At 57.9% G+C, this 16,853-nt stretch overlaps 2 protein-coding genes across 2 annotated transcripts in view; both read right to left on the reverse strand.

Moving 5' to 3' along the window:
- KLF16 (Kruppel like factor 16) overlaps window positions 1-766 on the reverse strand; it is a 10,355-nt gene extending 9,589 nt beyond the window's left edge. The window contains exon 1 of the mRNA XM_007954615.1: window positions 601-766. Within this exon, the coding sequence (XP_007952806.1) occupies window positions 601-766 (166 nt within the window). The remainder of the gene's footprint in view (window positions 1-600) is intronic.
- An 11,312-nt stretch (window positions 767-12,078) lies between these two features.
- ABHD17A (abhydrolase domain containing 17A, depalmitoylase) lies at window positions 12,079-15,474 on the reverse strand. Its single transcript, XM_007954570.2, has 4 exons — window positions 15,158-15,474; window positions 14,560-14,754; window positions 12,431-12,610; window positions 12,079-12,304 (listed from the first exon to the last, which is right to left on the reverse strand). The coding sequence occupies exons 1-4, from the start codon at window positions 15,472-15,474 to the stop codon at window positions 12,079-12,081; spliced, it is 918 nt and encodes a 305-aa protein (XP_007952761.1).
- Window positions 15,475-16,853: the final 1,379 nt, after the last annotated feature.

Below are 16,853 nucleotides of genomic sequence, written 5' to 3' on the forward strand. Positions count from 1 at the left end.
GCGCGCTCCTCCCCCTCCCCCAAACGCGCCCTCCCCACGGCTGGCGAGCGCCCGGCCAGAGCCCACCGGCTCCCGGCGTATCCCGCCCCCTCCCGGCACGCCCCTCCCTCCCGGGCGCACCCCTCTAGCCCCAGAGCGCGCCCTGCCCCCTATCCGGCGCGTTCCGCCTCCTCGCGGGAGCGCCCTCCCCATATCAAGGCGCGCGGCCCGCAGGAGCCCGCCCCCTTCCCGGACGCGCCCCCCCTGGCCCAAGAGCGCGCTTTGGGCGCGTCCCCGCCCGTGAAGGGGAGGGCTGTGCTCCCCACGTGGTCGAAGTGGGGGTGAGGGAGCAGCCGGCCCCGCCCCCCGGCCACGTGCGCGACCCTTCCCCCCTCTCCCGTTTCTCTGCTTCCAGACCTTCCTTAACCGCGCCCCGGGGTCCCCTCGCTCCCCTCTCTGGGGGTACTCCTCGTCGCTCTCAGAGCCCTGTGGGCCTCCCTGGCTTGCCACTGGACGCCCCGCGTCTGAGCCCGGGAGAGGTGGGGCCGCTTTGCTCCGCTTGGGTGACGGGAACCTGCGTTACTCTTTTTTCCAGCCCGTTCAGGGGTTACTCGTGCGCACCCCGTCGAGAGCGGGGAGAGCCTGGGTCCACCCAAGAGGGCCGGGGGCTAGGGTTGGGGGTCGGGAAGGAGAGCCTGGCAAGGCCGCAAAGGAAGGGGCGGGGAGGGCCGCCTGTGCGCGGACAGCGCGGGTCTGAGCGCCTCATGGCCACCAGCGTCAGGGCCATCGCCTCTTGGCCCTGGCATGGATCCTTGGGGGGCTCAGGCAGGGAAACTGAGGCTAGCGAGTGTGCTTCTGAAAGCCGCCGCGGACGTCCATCCTAGCCAAGTTGTTTTTTTAGCGGCGAAGACACCGGAGGCACGGATGATTGCCCCTTCCCGCAAAAATCCGCAGACCCTAGGCGGCGGGCGCGCGGAAGTGGGGGCGAAGGCTCGGCCCCTGCACAGCGACCGCGTCCCCGCCCTTTCCCAGCCTAGCCGTGCAGTGGCGGGAGTGACCTCCAGGGGGCGAGCTGCTTCAGCGTCTTTCCTCCCTGTGGGTCACCTCTGCCTGGTCTGAGACCTGTCCTGGGCTGGGTGTGGGCAGCCGCCGTGACCTTGGCCCCAGTCCCATCCTCTCCACCTGCAACCCCAGCGCAGCCTTCGGGACCGCCTCCGGCGTGGCCACTGTCCCCTGGATCTCTCAGCCAGACTGGAACCCCAGTGTGCCCAGTACGTGTGGCTGCACCGAGAAGAGGCGGCGGGGCGCCTCGAAGGGCGCACTGTGCCGAGAGACAGGTGAAGCCAGGTACGGGCTGCATCGTGGGTAAAGGAACCCACCGTGGACCACTTGATCGGCATTCCTGCCGACAGCCCCTGTGCCCTCCGGTCTAGGAGGTGGCTCCTCTGGACAGGCCATCCAGTCCCCTCCGTCTCAGCAGCTGGGGGGGAGGGGCTGAGCCGAGCTTCCCCCACGCCAGGAAGTCCCTGTTCAATGCTACCTTGTCCCCACCGACGGCCCCAGGAGGCGCATCGCGACCTCCACACTACAGAGACACGCCTGTGCTGGCGCGGCCACCAAAACCCCCAGCAGTGCGAGAAGCAGGACGGGTGGGGGCGGGGGGTGGGGGGTGGCTCAGCCACAACGCAGTTGGTTCCTTCTGCTGAGGTTTATTGGGCCTGAGAGGGACTCCCGGCTCTGCCCTGGTGAGGCTCACGCTCTAAGGAGAACGAAAGGGTCAGATCACCGTACAGGTGAGCTGGGAGGAACAGACCACGAAGACATCGCTTCTGCCGGAACGAGGCCTCTGAGATACCTAGGAGGCGAGTGGGCGGGCGCACGCGCGGCTGATGTGCGTGAGCCCCCGAGGCCCGTTCGGCAGATGGCAAGGAGCAAGGACAACAGCAGGTCATAGGGAGTGATGCCATGTCAAGGGATGCCGAGGTCAGGGTCAGCCTCTCATGTCCATGCCCTCGCTGGAGATAATCAGGGTTTTGAGCCTGTAGCCTCCCCATGTGGGCCTGCCAGCCGCCCTGCGGGCAGACGCCCCCATGGGAGGGGGCCTGGGGACACGCTACAGTGGGCATGGCTTCTGGCCCTTGGGGGTCGGGGGGGCATTTATAGTCAGGTGGAGCCAATCCACGCACACCTGGCGCGGCCAGGCACCTCCTCCGCCCCGCCCCCTCGTGCTCCATTCTACCAGGGAGAAATCACGGTGGGCAGAGCACCAGGGAGGCGCTTGCTGGCGCTTACAGCTAAGCGCAGTGGCAGAGCCCTGAAAAATACAGATGCAGGCTACCTGAGCATAAACCCTCACCAGGCAGGACTTTAAACCTCAGTTTCTCCATCATCTATAAATGGGTCCCTGTAAATCTGTCATCTGTAAACCTCTCCCTGGCAGCATCCTAGGGGTTCAGGGAGACAGCAGGCAGGTACCCCTGCAGGGGACAGGGCAGGAGAACAGGGGGAGAGGTCTGTCCCAACTGTCTGTAGGCCAGGCCCCACAACCCTGCGTGAAGGGAGGGCCAGGACCACACAGTTTCCTGGGGCGCAGGTGAGGACAGTGGTTACATATAAACTAGGGCACGTGGACACCCCAAATGTTGGGGTCAAAAGAAAGGATACCATGTTATTGTTAGTGATGCCATGTGTTGGAACTGCCCCATGGGGTTTCCTAGGCTGTAATCTTGATGAAAACAAAAATCCTCACAACTGGACCAATAAGCAGTATTACGATAAATGGAGAAAAGATTGAAGTTGTCAGGGATTTAACGCCCACGGAAGCAGCAGTCAAGAAATGAGATGACGTAGTACACTGGTCAAATCTGCTGCAAAATCCTCTTTAAAGTGCTGAAGGGCAAAGACGTCTCCTTGAGGACTAAGGTGCGCTTAACCCCAGCCATGGTACTTTCAGTCGCCTTGTGTACATGTGAGAGCTGAACAGTGAATAAGGAAGACTGAAGAAGAGTGGAGGCTTTGAGTTGTGGTGCTGGTGAAGAATGCTGGAAGTACCATGGCCTGCCACAAGAACTAAGAGGTCTGACCTGGAGGAAGTGCAGCCAGAATTCTCCTCAGAAGCAAGGATGGCCAGTCTTGTACTTTGGTCATATTATCAACTTTTTAAAATCCATGTGTACTTTTTCCACTTTTATTTTTTAAAATATAAACGGATTTTGTTATTATGCATCTTTGTGTTGATTTCAACTCCTAGGGACCCAGTGTGTGTTGACAACAGAACTGCCCCATTGGGTTTCCTAGGCTGTCAGCTGTACAAAGCAGATCTCACCACGTCTTTTTCCCTCAGAGCTGCTGGTGGGCTTAAACCGCCAACCTTTCAGTTATCAGCCAAGTGCTTAAGCTTTGTGCCACTAGGGCTCCTCAGCAGGTACCTAGGCAGTAAAGTTATGGTCCACTTTTCTTTTCTTTTCGACACTTTTCTGTACAGATAATGAAGTTTTAAATAACTCTTTGCCCTTGAGTGGGGGTGGGCGCAGTGCCTTGCTCTGAAAAGATGGAACACGAGAGGGAAAAAGTGACCTGTGGTCCCACGTCACCAGGTGACCCAGGTGAACATCCCTGGTGGTCACGTGGTGTCAGGGAGCCCTGACAGGATGTGGTTGGGGCACTTAATTTCTGTGCATGTATGGCCTCGCTTCAGGGGACGTTTGGGGGCTTAGAGGTGAGCCACACGCTGCAGACACTGACCAGATGGGGCGGGATCCACTGCTTTGCCACCTGCCTGTCACTGGAGGCATTTGAGGGTGTGCCCCCAACCTGTGTGTGCATCCTCTTGCAGACAAAATACAGGAGGCCCTGTATGCCACGGAGCTGACGCTTTGGGAGGTCAGGCTTTGGTGGCTGAGGCTTTCTGAAGGGACTCCATTCCAGGTTCTCCTCCACAACACACTGCCTTTATTTTCAGTCTGATGTGTGTTAAGTTACTTACCATCATGCCGCAGCGCAAGGGGGACATGAGGGCTCAGTGTGGGACTAAGGTCATACACCAGGCCCTGGGAGAGAGTGGGCACATGGCTGTCCCTGTCCTCTCCTTGCAAGCACGTGTGGAAAGCTGCTGGCACCAAGAGGGGAATGCCTTCAGGGGTTCACAGGTCCTGTGTGTCAAGGGCCAGCCTAGTCATTCTTGGGTGGAGGTGGCAGGGGCAGGACCTATAGGGCTCTTCTGCCTCCTTTCACTTGCCGATTCCTCCCTAAGTGACTTTTAAAAAACATTTTTGTTGTTGCTGTTGATCTACGCAGCAGCACACACCCCAATCCAACCAACCGTTTCTCCACGTACACGGTTCAGTGACATGGATGACATTCCTCGAGTTGTGCAGCCATTCTCATCATCCTTTTCCGAACCGTTCCTTCCCCATGAACATGAACTCACCACCCTCTGAGCTTCTCATCTAACCTTTCGAGGGGGTGTCAATCTGATCCCACAGAGATGGTTCTTCAGAAGGGCACAGTGCCCAGGGCAGACATTCTTCCCTAATGAAGCGGAACCGTTGTTTGGTTTAAAGACTTCAGGGTCTGTTTTTGACTCAAGGTCAAAGGGTATTGCAGAGCAACAGTTCTGTGGGTTTATCCAGCCTCTAGAAAATCTGCTTTCTATGAAATTTTTAAAAATCTGTTCTGCATTTCCCAGCTTTTGATCAAAGATTCTTTTAGAGAGTCTTTGATCCAAATGCTCAGTAATGGTAGCTGGGCACCAGCCTGTTCTTCTGGGCTCTTTCCCGGTCTCAGGTCAGGGAAGGCAGTAGTTCACCCTACGTGTCTTTTCACCTGTGTCTCCAGAGACTTGGGACGGAGGTTTCTGGTCAAAGACTCCCTAGAAGGAAGCTAGTCCCAGGCACCCCCAAGATGGTCCTGTTGCATCTGTGGGGGTGCTGACGGGCCTGGCACTGGGGTCACCTCCCAGGCCCCTCGCCGCTTTGCTTTGCTTGTTTAGAGATGCGGAAGAGTTCACAGAGCTCCCCCCACTGTCACTTGGGCCACGGGGGTGCTGAGGTTTTAAGGATAGAGCACCCCTGCCCAATGCACCCAGCTGTGTGCCCCGTGGACGTCCTCACACTCTGGGGACACGCCACCCCTCATCCACACTCCACTGTGTGGGCAGACGGGCAAAAAGTTGAGCCTGGGGTCTATGCACAGAGCCCTGGCTAGCAGGGCAGACTGGGGCCTAAAGTTAATTTAACCCAGAACCACCAAAGGCCAGCCAGGGGCTCAGGCCTTCTCCCCTTGGGACAGCTGGCCTGGCCATCTCACCTGTCAACTGGGAATGTGACCCCAGCAGGTAGGGTCATTGGGAGAAGTAACTTGGCACAGGGCAGGAGCTGTAGGCACTGAAGGGGACAGAATTATGTGGGTGATGGGACCCCTCAGGGTCCAGCGTTGGCAGCACTAGATGGACCCCCACAATGGACAGATTCGTCCTGGATGCTGACAGATGCTGAGTGTGTCCCTAGGGCCCCAGGCGGCAGACTGTACTTTTTGCCTTGAATTAGGACGGATGGCTTCATTTCATCAATTTCTACAAAGAACCTATGGGATAGATGCTGCAGTCCTGTGACAATTCCTGAAGCCACCTGTGGGAGACTGTCAGAGTCCACCATTACTCCCAACAGCACCGTGGAAGCTGCCCTCCACTTCTGGCTGGATTCCTGGCACTAGCCACAAACCACTTCCTGTCAGCCCTTGCACAGTGCTATGGCCACAAGGCACGCATGTGAAATCAGGGTGCCGGGTGGGGACCCATGAGGTGGCTGGGGGGGACAGCTGAAGCTGCAGTGATGGCCTGGTGGAGGAGGGAAGTGACCTGAGACCCGAGGGGTGGCCTGGGGGGAACCTGAGCTCCAGGCCCTGTGGGCGATCTGGAAGGATGGATAGAGCCAGGACACAGAGGCCATCCTGTCTTCCTCTGGAACCTCTCGAGGGCCCTGCTCTCCCAAAGAAAGGGCCAGGGCCAGCTGGGTCTAACGGGTGACACCGGGAGCCAGAGTAGCCAGGAACCAACCATGATGTGGGGTCCGTGTGGACACCAAGGGGCCCAGAAGGCTGTCAGGTCGTGGTGAGCAGCCCCCACCCTGCCGGGAGGGGTCCACGTTGAGGCAGGTATTCCTGCCACCCCGTCCACCAGCCCTGCTGCACCTACACCTCCAGGCCACAGTCACAGAGAGCTGGTTCTAGGGAACCCGTGTCCAAGGAGTGCTGAGTGGCAGTGTCGGGGGCAAGGCTCAGATTCCACTGGGGGGCGAGTGCTCTGGTGCCCGCTGGGTGAGGGGGGCACGGCCAGGCCATGTGAGAATGAGCGTTTCTTTAATAATTCACCAGGCGGACAACTGCAAGTGGGCCATTCCTCTGAGCGGGCAGAAGGCCGGGGCCCAGACCACAGGACGTAAAGGGAAGGGGGTCATCCTGGAACGGACCACTGGCTTCTCCCTCCTCCTTCGAGCACAGGGGGCAGGGTAGGTGGGAAGAGGCCTTGAGTGGGTGTCCCCAGAGGCACCTCAACTACCCGAGAGAGGGGCAGGTCCCTGAGCACCGGCCAGAGCCCCCGGCTGGGCCAGCCGGAGCTGCTCCGGGCACACACGAGGCTAGCCTGAGTTCATGCTCCTGTCAAACGGGCAGGCACACTGAGGAAACGAGGCGTCTGGGCCCACAGCCTCAAAGTGAGGGCAGTATCACACCCTGTGACCATCCATGGGGAGGGGTCCCCTCAAGGGCTTCAGTTTTCAGAACGCTTCCTGTGAGCTCAGATTACGTGAATACTTTCAAGTCATCAACTATTTACCGTAAGATGATAACCGTTTCCACTGACTACAGAACTGAGCGATCCCAACTTCTTTCCAAAAGCAAGATCAGGGTGGGGGGGCCATGCAAGCTCACCTGACAATACCCAGTAAAACTTGCGGAGGGAAGCCGGAACCTGTGTAAGGTGGGGACCTGTCAAGGAAGGAAAACCCAAGTATTTTGCACTGAACTGTGCAAAAGGGGACCTGTCAAGGAAGGAAAACCCAAGTATTTTGCACTGAACTGTGCAAAAGGAAAGTGATCACTACACCTTGGTGAAGGCAGAAAACTTGCAAGATGCAGAAAAACAAGCAGTCCTGTCCAGTTCCAGCTCTCAGATTTCACTAGATTAAAAATAATAGTAACGGAGGGAGGCGGGGCCACTGAATACCAGGTGATGCAGAGTGTCTCCAAACAGACGCAAACATCCGCAAGAATTCAGCTTGCAGCACTGGGGGTGGGGCCTTCTCAGGAAATGGGCTGGAGGCAAAGGGTTTGGGGCCAAAGCAGTGCGGGTGGCCAGAGAGTTCTACAACTAGACAAATGACTTAAACGTAAGAAAATGAGCGCGTTACGTTTGGAGGTGAAAACACGGAATGTTTTATAATCTTGGTAATAGATACATTCCTGAGCATGATACACACTGCAGGCACGTAAGGGCAAAAATTAATACCAACAACTAAGGGTTGTAAATGCACGGCAAATAGGAGATCACAAAGATAGACAGCAAACTGGGACAAACACCAATCAAAGGGCTAAGTTTAATACGTAAAATGCTCTTTGAAAACAGTAATCCCAAAGACTCAGTAGAAAAATAGATATAGAATATGAAATACACGTGGCTTTTAAAGAGACATGTTTGTAACAAATACAAAATTTCCAGTTTCAAAATCATTATTGTAGTTGGCGGGCAGGGTCAACCTGGAACAAATCCTACAAATGCTATAAGATCTGATCAGACCTCTGTTGTTGCTGTTGTTATGTGCCGTCGAGTCAGACCCCACTCATAGCGACCCCTCCTTGGGTTTCCGAGGTGGTATGACTACAGAAGTAGATCGCCCAACCTTTCTTCCGAGGAGACGCTGATGGGTTTGAACTGCCAGCCTTCTGGTTAGCAGTCAAGTGCCTTAGGCACCGCGCCACCAGAGCTCCTGATTACACCTCTAGAACTCCAAATAAAACCAAAAACACCCAAACCCACTGCCATGGAGTTGATTCCAACTCAGACAGACTCCCACTGGATTTCTGAGGCAATAAATCTTTACGGAAGTAGACTGCCTGGTCTTCCTTCCACAGAGTGGCTGGTGGGTTTAAACCACCAACCTCTGGTTAGCAGTCAAATGTCTTAGGCACTACGCTACCAGAGCCCCTTAATGCAAATAAAGCAACAATGAAATACTAATTTATAGCTGCAAGATGGAGTTTCAGCAATGGTGGGTGACACTAACCCCTCCCATGTTAGTGGAGGCTTAACTTGGTCCAAAGGGGCCCTGGTGGTTCAGTGGTTATTAAAGTGCTCAGTTGCTAACCAAAAAATCGGCCTTGAACCCACTAGCTGCTCTGGTGGAGAAAGATGAGGCAGTCTGCTTCCCTAAAGGTTTACAGCCCTGGAAACCCTGTGGGGCAGTTATACTCTGTCCTACATGGTCACTATGAGATGGAATCAACTGATGGCTGTGGGTTTGGTTTGGCTTAACTTGGTCCAATCTATTTAGAGATCACTGACCCATTTAGAGATCCATAGAAAATAGAAACGCATATGGGTTTGACCTAGCAATTCTGCACTGATGAATTTAGCCTCCCGGAATTTTCCTACCTGGGTACAAAGACGCGTACAAGGATACTCAACCTAGCCTTGCTTGGTGCTATAAAAAGGAGAAAATAACCTAATTTCTACCAACAGGAAAACAATAACTTACAGTACTAATGACTGAATAGTATGTAATAGTATGGGGCACGCGTCAACATAAAGAAAGTACAAATCGTCAACTGGATCAATAGCAACATCATAATAAATGGAGAAAAGACTGAAGTTGTCTGGGATCTCATTTTACTTGGATCCAGAATCAATGCCTATGGAAGCAGCAGTCAAGAAATCAGACGACGTATTGCACTGGGTAAATATGCAAAAGATCTCTTTGAAATGTTAAAGAAAAAAGGTGTCACTTTGAAGACTCAGGTGTGCCTGACCAAGCCATGGTCTTTTCAATTGCCTCATCTTCACGCGAGAGGTGAGCAGTGACTAAGGAAGACCGAAGAACTACTGATGGCTTTCAATTGTGCTGGCAAAGAATGCCCCTTGGAAGTGAGAATGGCCAGACCTCATCTCTTGTACTCTGGACATGCTGTCAGGAGGGGCCAGTCCCTGGAGAAGGACAGCATGCACGTTCAAGTGCAGGGTCAAGGGAAAAGCGGAAGTCCCTCAAGGAGCTGGATGACACAGCAGCTGCGGTGGCGGGCTGAAGCATGGGACCGATTCTGAGGACGGCACAGGAACGAGCGCTTCGTTCTGCTGCACACAGCGCACTGGGGGCCAGGCCCACTCAACAGCCCCTAACGGCGACAGTCAATAAAATACTGTGCCATCGTGAAAATGAATGAGCGGGTTTCTAAGTTCAAACATATTAGAGCACTTTCCAAGTGACGTTAAGTAAAAAAAAAAAAAAAAAATCAGTAGCCACTAGCAAAATGACTGACACTGAAGAAACTGGATTATCTTGACCCTAGGAGAGGAAACATGGCCTTAGACGGTGGGGAGGGGGAGGGAAAAGACATTGAATTTTCACCAAATGAAACCTTTAACACCCTGAATTTTTAAATGTGTATCTGAAGAAACATTTTGTTCAACCTCTAAGTAAGCAGGTACTTTGAACTTACACTGAGGACATAAGGGGAGTCCCAGCTCTCAGGGAACTTACATTGTGATGGGTTCAAAAGGCAGCCACAAGTTCTGAGGCAAGTCCAGCATCAGGGTCAGTGGGAGCAGAGGGGGTAAGGGGTTGACAGAGAGGAGAACACAGGAAAAATAGTGCAGCAAGTGACCCAGGAAAGTCAGATGTGTTGAGAACTGTTAGCCACGAAGGGGTGGGGTGGCAGGCATCAGCACAAAGTGGAGGCATTTTGGTCACAAACACTGGCTTGTGCAAAGGCCCTGTGGTGAGCTGGTGTTCTTGGGGCTGGGTGGAGTCAATTTCGCCTCAGAGTTACCCCATGTGTTACAGACTAGAACTACCTCAGGATTTCCCAACTGCAGTCTTCACTGGAGCAGACTGCCAGGTCTTTCCCCCATGAACACTGGGTGGGTTTGAACCACTTACATTTTGGTTAGCAGCAGAGCTTAACCTTACATGACAGATAGGACCACACGTGTTCTCTGCTCTAGTGAGTCCACAGCAACATTTCACGTTGAGATTCGCTTCTAAGTGGTCTGTGTCATCAGACGTGACTCTGGACTTGTTACCTGGGAAGGGCAGAGAGGCCAGCAGCTTCAATGCCCTCCCAGGCCTGGGTACTCTGGCGGCAGCTGTACTCACCGGCGCTTGCCTGTTAGAGGTGGTGGGATAGGACTCCATGGGTCGAAGGGCTGGATTAGCCCAGAGAGGGCTGGAACCGAGGCCGTGGGGACGACGGTGGAAGGTTATCCCCTAGGTCGGTCCAGGTCCCTGGGAGTGACAGTAACAGCGGCAGCGCAGTAGCACCTTCCGCTCCCTACGTGCCTGGCGGGCAGTTCCAAGCGCTTGAAACACCAATTCCCTTGTCCCTAGTTGCGAGCAACAAAAAGCCCTGAGAACAGAAGTTTGGCGCAACCTTATCCGTCGACCGACTGACCCCGCTGCCAGCGCTGAAGACAAGCGAGCGATTCGATTGCGCGGCGCCGCCCATCTCCGGGAGCAGGGTCTCTAAGGTGGGGTTGGAAGCGCGGAAACACTACCGAAGCCTCATCGAAGCGGACGACATCGGCCCCCTTCGTAGTTGGGGAAGTCGAGGCCCTCAAGGGCAGGTGCGACCTGGAAGGGTGAGGCCCGCTCCGTCTCCCACCCAAGCCACGGCCCGCGCCGCGGGCCCCCGGGTGGGTCCCCAGGAGGATCCGCGCCCGCTATGCACGCCACTTCCGTCCGCTCGCGCGACGCCACTTCCGCTTCGGCCGCGGCTTCTGCAGGTGAAGACTCTCCCGGGAGACCGCGCCCCTTCGTCAGGTCCTTAGCTACAGGCTAAAACTCCGCCCTCTTTTAAAGGGTCCGCAAGTTTTGAGCGGCTCTGCCGGAGGCAGCTCCCAGTCTTGACAGCACGACCCCGGGGGTCTCACTCTACTCTCTGTGCAGTGTGCAGCGGTCAGCAAACTGGAGGAGCCGTCTACCCCGGAGGTTCTCTACAACGCTCCAGGAGCTGGAGATTAGCCCGGCCCTGCCCTTCAGGGCGTCCCCGGGAAAGCCACAGCTTAAAGGCCCCGTGGACGGAAGGGCGAGCCTGGTGTCTCGTGGGAGCGGGTGAGGCATGGGTCTTAGGCCAGAGAGCGTCCGGGACCCCAGCCCTGGTGTCGGCTCCCTTTTCTTGTCGACACCCCCCCTGCGGACTCGCCGACCTCCACTGCCCCGAGCTTCCTATATACAAAGAAGCGGCCCGGCTCCGTTTTTAAGTCCCACGAGCTCGGCTCTAGGGTGGGCTTCGCTGCCTCTCCATTAGGGGCCCAGAGGACTAGCGAAAAGCGGGCCTGGACCAGAAAGAGCGTCCTCTGTAAGGTGAGCACTGCAAGGCCCAACAGATATACTGCAGCTCCCCAACATAAGGTTGCCTTGGAGATGGAGCGCGCTGAGTCCCCGCGCTGATGACGAAGGCAGGCAGGCGGTCCTGGGTATGCGGCCCCTTCCCCTCCACCCTAACCCTTGCAATTAGCAGCTTGAACCCATCCCCCACCCCGTTCCCGGATAAAGCTACAGTACTTTTTAAGCCCCGGGAGAGGGGGCCTTGGGGAACGAAGCCCTGGGAACTCTGGGAGTTGAAGGGAAAGGCGCACTCGGGCTATGAAAGCGAGAAGAGCTCGAAAATTTTAAAGCTTTTAATTTTTCACGTTCTCCCCGCTCCTCCTTTTGCTTCCAAAAGTAGAGGAGAGGGCAGTTCCGTCGCCTGTACATCGTCCGCGGCCCCTGGGGCGAGGCAGGGCGGGCCCGGCGCCGCACGGGCGGCCGACTGGCCGGGGTTCTCATGCAGCCCCGGCGGGGCGAGATCCTTATTGCTGAGGTCCAGGCCGGTTCGGGCGCTGCCGCCGGGCTAGGCCCGCTGGCTAGACAGCTCCTGGGAGATGAAGCGGCGCAGGCGCTCCAGGTACTGGCTGTAGAGTTCGATGTCGTTGTGGCCGGCGCCCTCCACCCACAGGGGCTCTACGGCTTTTGGGCAGCGCTCGTAGAGTGCCAGTCCGTGCGAGAAGTCGATTACCTCGTCCTCCGTGCCGTGGATGATGAGCACGGGCGACGTGATCTTGGACACCTTCTCGATGCTGCAGGGCAGGGGCGGGTCAGGCCTCTGCGCCCGGGTCCCCTAAAGCCCCGCCCCCTCTCCCTGTGGCTCCTCCCCCAGTCCGTACAGCCCTGTGGCCCCGCCCTACAGCCCCGCCCCCGCTCACTTGGGGAAGGCGTCGAAGCAGTAGGTCTTCTTGGTGTCGGGGAAGGCGACGCGCATGCCCGAGGTGAGCGGGGAGTGCAGCACGACGGCGGCGCACTCGTAGCGTGAGGCCAGGTCCACGGTGGGCACCGTGCCGATGCTCTGCCCATACAGGATGATGCTGTCCGGGCTAATGCCGTACCTGGCGCCGGGGGCGGGGCGGCGTCAGCTCGGCCACCGGACCACGTGCGCACCCCTCCCTCCCGGAGAAACGCTCTTCCCAGTCCGTGCTCCTCGGGGGTCTGGGGTCTCGAAGACCATCCCCTGCCCCCCAGCACAGGAGGCCCTGCTCTGTGCGGGTGAAGATGGAAGAGTGATGCTGTGCCCCTGGGGCAGGTGCAGCCCTGGTGTCCTCTTCGCCCCTAGCCTTCACACATGGTGAGATCAAGGCCGACACTGGCCCCTCCCAGGTCTTAAATTGGCGACCGGTCTCCCACCCCCAGATTAGAACGCCCTTCTGGTCACAACTGGGGGTTACAACACACTTTCTGGGCTCTTGTACCCCTGCCCCTTAGCCACGGGGATAGAGACAGATGTCTTCTCACACCCGGCCCAGCTCTGGGCATCCTGAAGCACGCAGGTGAACAGTTACCCGGGCTGCAGGGCTGGATCCCATCTCCTCTCTGAGCATCTGCCCCACATGGATAGGCTCTGCCACTCCCATGCCTGAGGGTTCCATGTGTATCACCCAGCCAGGGCTTGATCCAGCTCTGGGCCACTGGCTGTATGGGGCCCCCAGATGGACAGGAGTCAGGGCTGGTCAGGGCCTCACCTGGGCAGCCTGATTCCACCTCAGCACCTGTTTTCTCCTCCTGCCCACAGCCAGCGCCTTGCAAACCCCACATTCTTGCCACACACTCTGGCTGCCCTTGGCCTGCTCCCCCCACCCCCACTTCTGCTGAGCTGACTGCCCAGCCCCAGGCAGGGAGCCTCAAGTCACATCTCCACATGGACAAAATGGCTGCCCCCACCCCACCCAGTCACACCCTGCCTCTGCCTGCCAGACCTCAACTCGGGCTGACAATGCCTTTCTGAAGGCCAGAGGTGATGGTCTGAGGTCAAGGTTCCTGCCCGCTGGGGGGCAACAGTGAGCCAGTGTCACCTACTTTGGGGATGGGAGGAGGGACTGGAGGAGGCCAAGGGCGGGAGCACAGACAGCGCAAAGGCAGGGCTGGTGGTGGATCCACACTACTGGGAAGCCCCGGGACGAGTCCCCGAAGGGTACATCGCCTCAGCAACCAGGCCGCCACCTCCCTGGGGCCAGCTCTGAGGTGCTAGTGCTGCGCCTGGTCCCCGCTAGAGCAGGTCCCACTGGTTGGGGGAGCAAAGCTTTCAGTGCCCTGGGGTCTGAGTGGCCCCCATCCTGGGGCAGTGCTGGACATGGCTGGCCCACAGCTGGTTGTGAGAATGTGTGCATCTGTGTGTATGTGGGGGGGGCTTACAGCATGTGTGTCACCAACATGGTGGGGGCTGCAGCAGGAGAAGGGACTGGGGCAGGCCAAGGTGGCGGTGCTGTGGGAGTCAGCGTGTGGCCGTGAACACAGACAAAGCTGGAGGGGTCACGGTAATCCCCTGCCACTGCCATCACGTCCTGTGCTGGTATGAGCTCCCAGGAGTCCGCTGCACCCCACAGCCCTAAACATGGCCCAGGCTGGCCCCACCCTGCACCTCTGGGCACCCAGACATTCTTTCCCACCACTCTCACCTCAGCCCGTCCAGGGAGGAGCTGGGAATGTCTGCCCCTCCCCAGCAAGCTGGGGGCTTCCAGGTAAGGAGCCACACCCTATGTCCTATGCCCAGGGAGTCTGAGGTCTGCCTGGCCCCTGGCTCGGCCGACCTGGTCTCCATGGACACTGAGCATACCTGTCACCACGTGAGGGGACAAGAGTTAGGCCCGCCTTTGTGCTCCCTCTCTGGCAGGCACATTCCTGCCCCACCTAGGTATCCCCAGATTTGGGCACCACTCTAAGGACGCACTCTAGGTTAAGCCCTCCTCGAGAAGTGGGGATGAGGTTACAGCCGGCCTGGATGGCCCCCACCCTGGGTTCGGGGTCTCTGCTGGGGGTGGTGCCTTGCCCCGTACAGCCCCACCTGGTACGCAGGGCCTGCCAGGCGGCGTCAATGTCGGCATAGAGGTTCTTCTCCGAGGACCGGCCTGAGCTGGCGCCATAGCCGGAGTAGTCATAGGAGAAGATGTTGCAGTTGATGCGGGTGCCCAGGCCGACGTAGAAGCTGCTCATCTGGCCCAGGTCCACCGCATTACCATGGGAGAAGAGGACCGTGTACCTGGGGCCAGGACACGACAGTCCGTCCCAGAAGCACAAACCGCCTCTCTCCCCTCCCAAGGTCACCTGGGGAGCAAGGGGGCAGGGGGCCAGCCCAGCCCCATCTCTGTGGCTTGTTCCCCTGGCAGGACCATAAACTGCCTGTGGCACAAGGGCCCTGCTTCCTCCCGCTGCATGGGCTTGGGCAGAATACGGCCAACTGAGCCTCAAGCTCAGACATCCAGGTGGTAAAGGACGAGAGGGATCACTGGGGGTGGGGGATCACGTTCTCAGCACAGAACGGACTCACAGTGACTTCAGTGATTGTCATCTCTGTTCCCCTGGAGGGGTGAGGACAGGCTCTCAGGAGGGGGCTGCACTGCCCAGTGCTCCCTCAGGGCCCCCCATCCCACACCCTGGCTCACCTGGCACTGGGCACGCAGCGCACATACATGCAGGTGACTCGGCTGCCCCGGGCGCTCTTGGTCAGGAAGACCTCGATGGTGTCGAGCTCCCGCTGGCTGTACTGGAAGTCAGCCCGCTCAGTGAGGTGCAGCTTCCAGCGTCCAGGGGCACCGGCCGAGGCCCGCAAGGTGCCTGAGGGAGCAGCACCAGCCTCGGGCTCGGGCACCAGCGAGTAGGTGGGCTCCGGAGGCAGGAAGGCGAGCTTGGCAGCGATGCGGCCAGGGCAGGGTGGGCAGCAGAAGAGGCAGCAGAGTTCGCTCACTGACAGGCCGTTCATGGCGGGCGCCGGGCCCCTGCCGACGATGCCGGCCGACCTCGTGCGGCAGGGAGGGTGTAGGGGTGCTCTGAGCTGCCGGCAGGGTGGGCAGTGTCCCCCTAGCCTCCGCCCCAGACGAGAGCCCCGTTAGGAAGACAAAGCCCGGTGCCATCGCGGTCTAAGCTGAGCCCTGGGGAGTCTTGTGGCCGTGTGCCGCTGTGCCGTGCAGTGGGAGACCCTATGGGTGAGAGCAAGCTGCAGCTCAATGGCTACACAGAGGCGTCCCCACACCCAGCCGCCCCCCTCCCACCCAGGCAGCTGCACACCTCGTCACAGGGAGCTGGGTTGCTGACCACTGCCCCTTAGGCCAGCACCCTTCCTTGGCTGGTGTGCTAAATTTAGTGTCCCCCAAAATTCAAGTCCTCCACCTGCAGCCCAGAGGATGTGAAGACACAGGGTCTTCGCAGATATGCTCAGGTATGGTCACACCAGCACACTCATACTGCATTATCAACAACAGCAAACAGTAATTTACTGTGGATATGCAGGTACACAGGTATGGACAAGCAAACAGGAATACACCCATGACCGGACACAGTCTGTCAGATGACAGTCCTACGTTTGTATGTGCCACATACATCTGTATATACAGACATACATACGTGTGTGTGTGTGTGTGTGCGCGCGCACGTGTGTATAAAGATGAAGTCACACTGGACCACAGTGGGTCCTAACCCCATACAAAAAGTGTCCTTCTGAGAAGCAGCACGGACACAGACACAGGGAACATGGCCACGTGAAGACAGACACAAAGATCGGAGCGATGGAGCCAGAAGCCAAGGAGTGACGACACCGCCAAGGAGCTGGGAGAGACCAGGCAGCCTCCTTCCCCAGAGCCTTCCGGGCAGCACGGCCCTGCTGAGGCCCTGAATCCAGACTTCGCCCTCTAGGAGTACCTGGGGGTGCAATGGTGAACGTGCTCGGCTCCCCACCAAAAAGGTGAAGGATCGAGTGCACCTGGAAGTGTCTCGGAAAGAAGAACTGGAGATCTGCTTCCAGAAGCCCGACCGTGGAGAACCTATGGACACAGTTCTGACCCACACGGGGCTGAGAGTCAGTGGCAGCTGTGTGTCCTCACCAAGCCTCCAGGTCGTGAGAGGACCGGTGTGGGTTGCTTTAAGCCACCCAGGCTGCAGGCGCTTGTTCTGGCAGCCCCAGCACGCTCAGACACTGGTGACCCCTAATCTTGCCCTCAAAGCCCCTCCTCAGCCCCACCCTGAGGGGCAGGGTGCGGCAAGCACACCCCAGCCTCCTGCCACAGCCGCACAGCCTGTTCCAGGCCCAGGGACCTCCTCTGCCCTGCCTTGCCTCTGGCAGTGCCGGCCCAGACTCACCCCCAC

Source organism: Orycteropus afer, unplaced genomic scaffold (assembly GCF_000298275.1).
Source record: "Orycteropus afer afer isolate SDZICR_OR568_19922 unplaced genomic scaffold, OryAfe1.0 scaffold00466, whole genome shotgun sequence".
NCBI lineage: Eukaryota > Metazoa > Chordata > Mammalia > Tubulidentata > Orycteropodidae > Orycteropus > Orycteropus afer.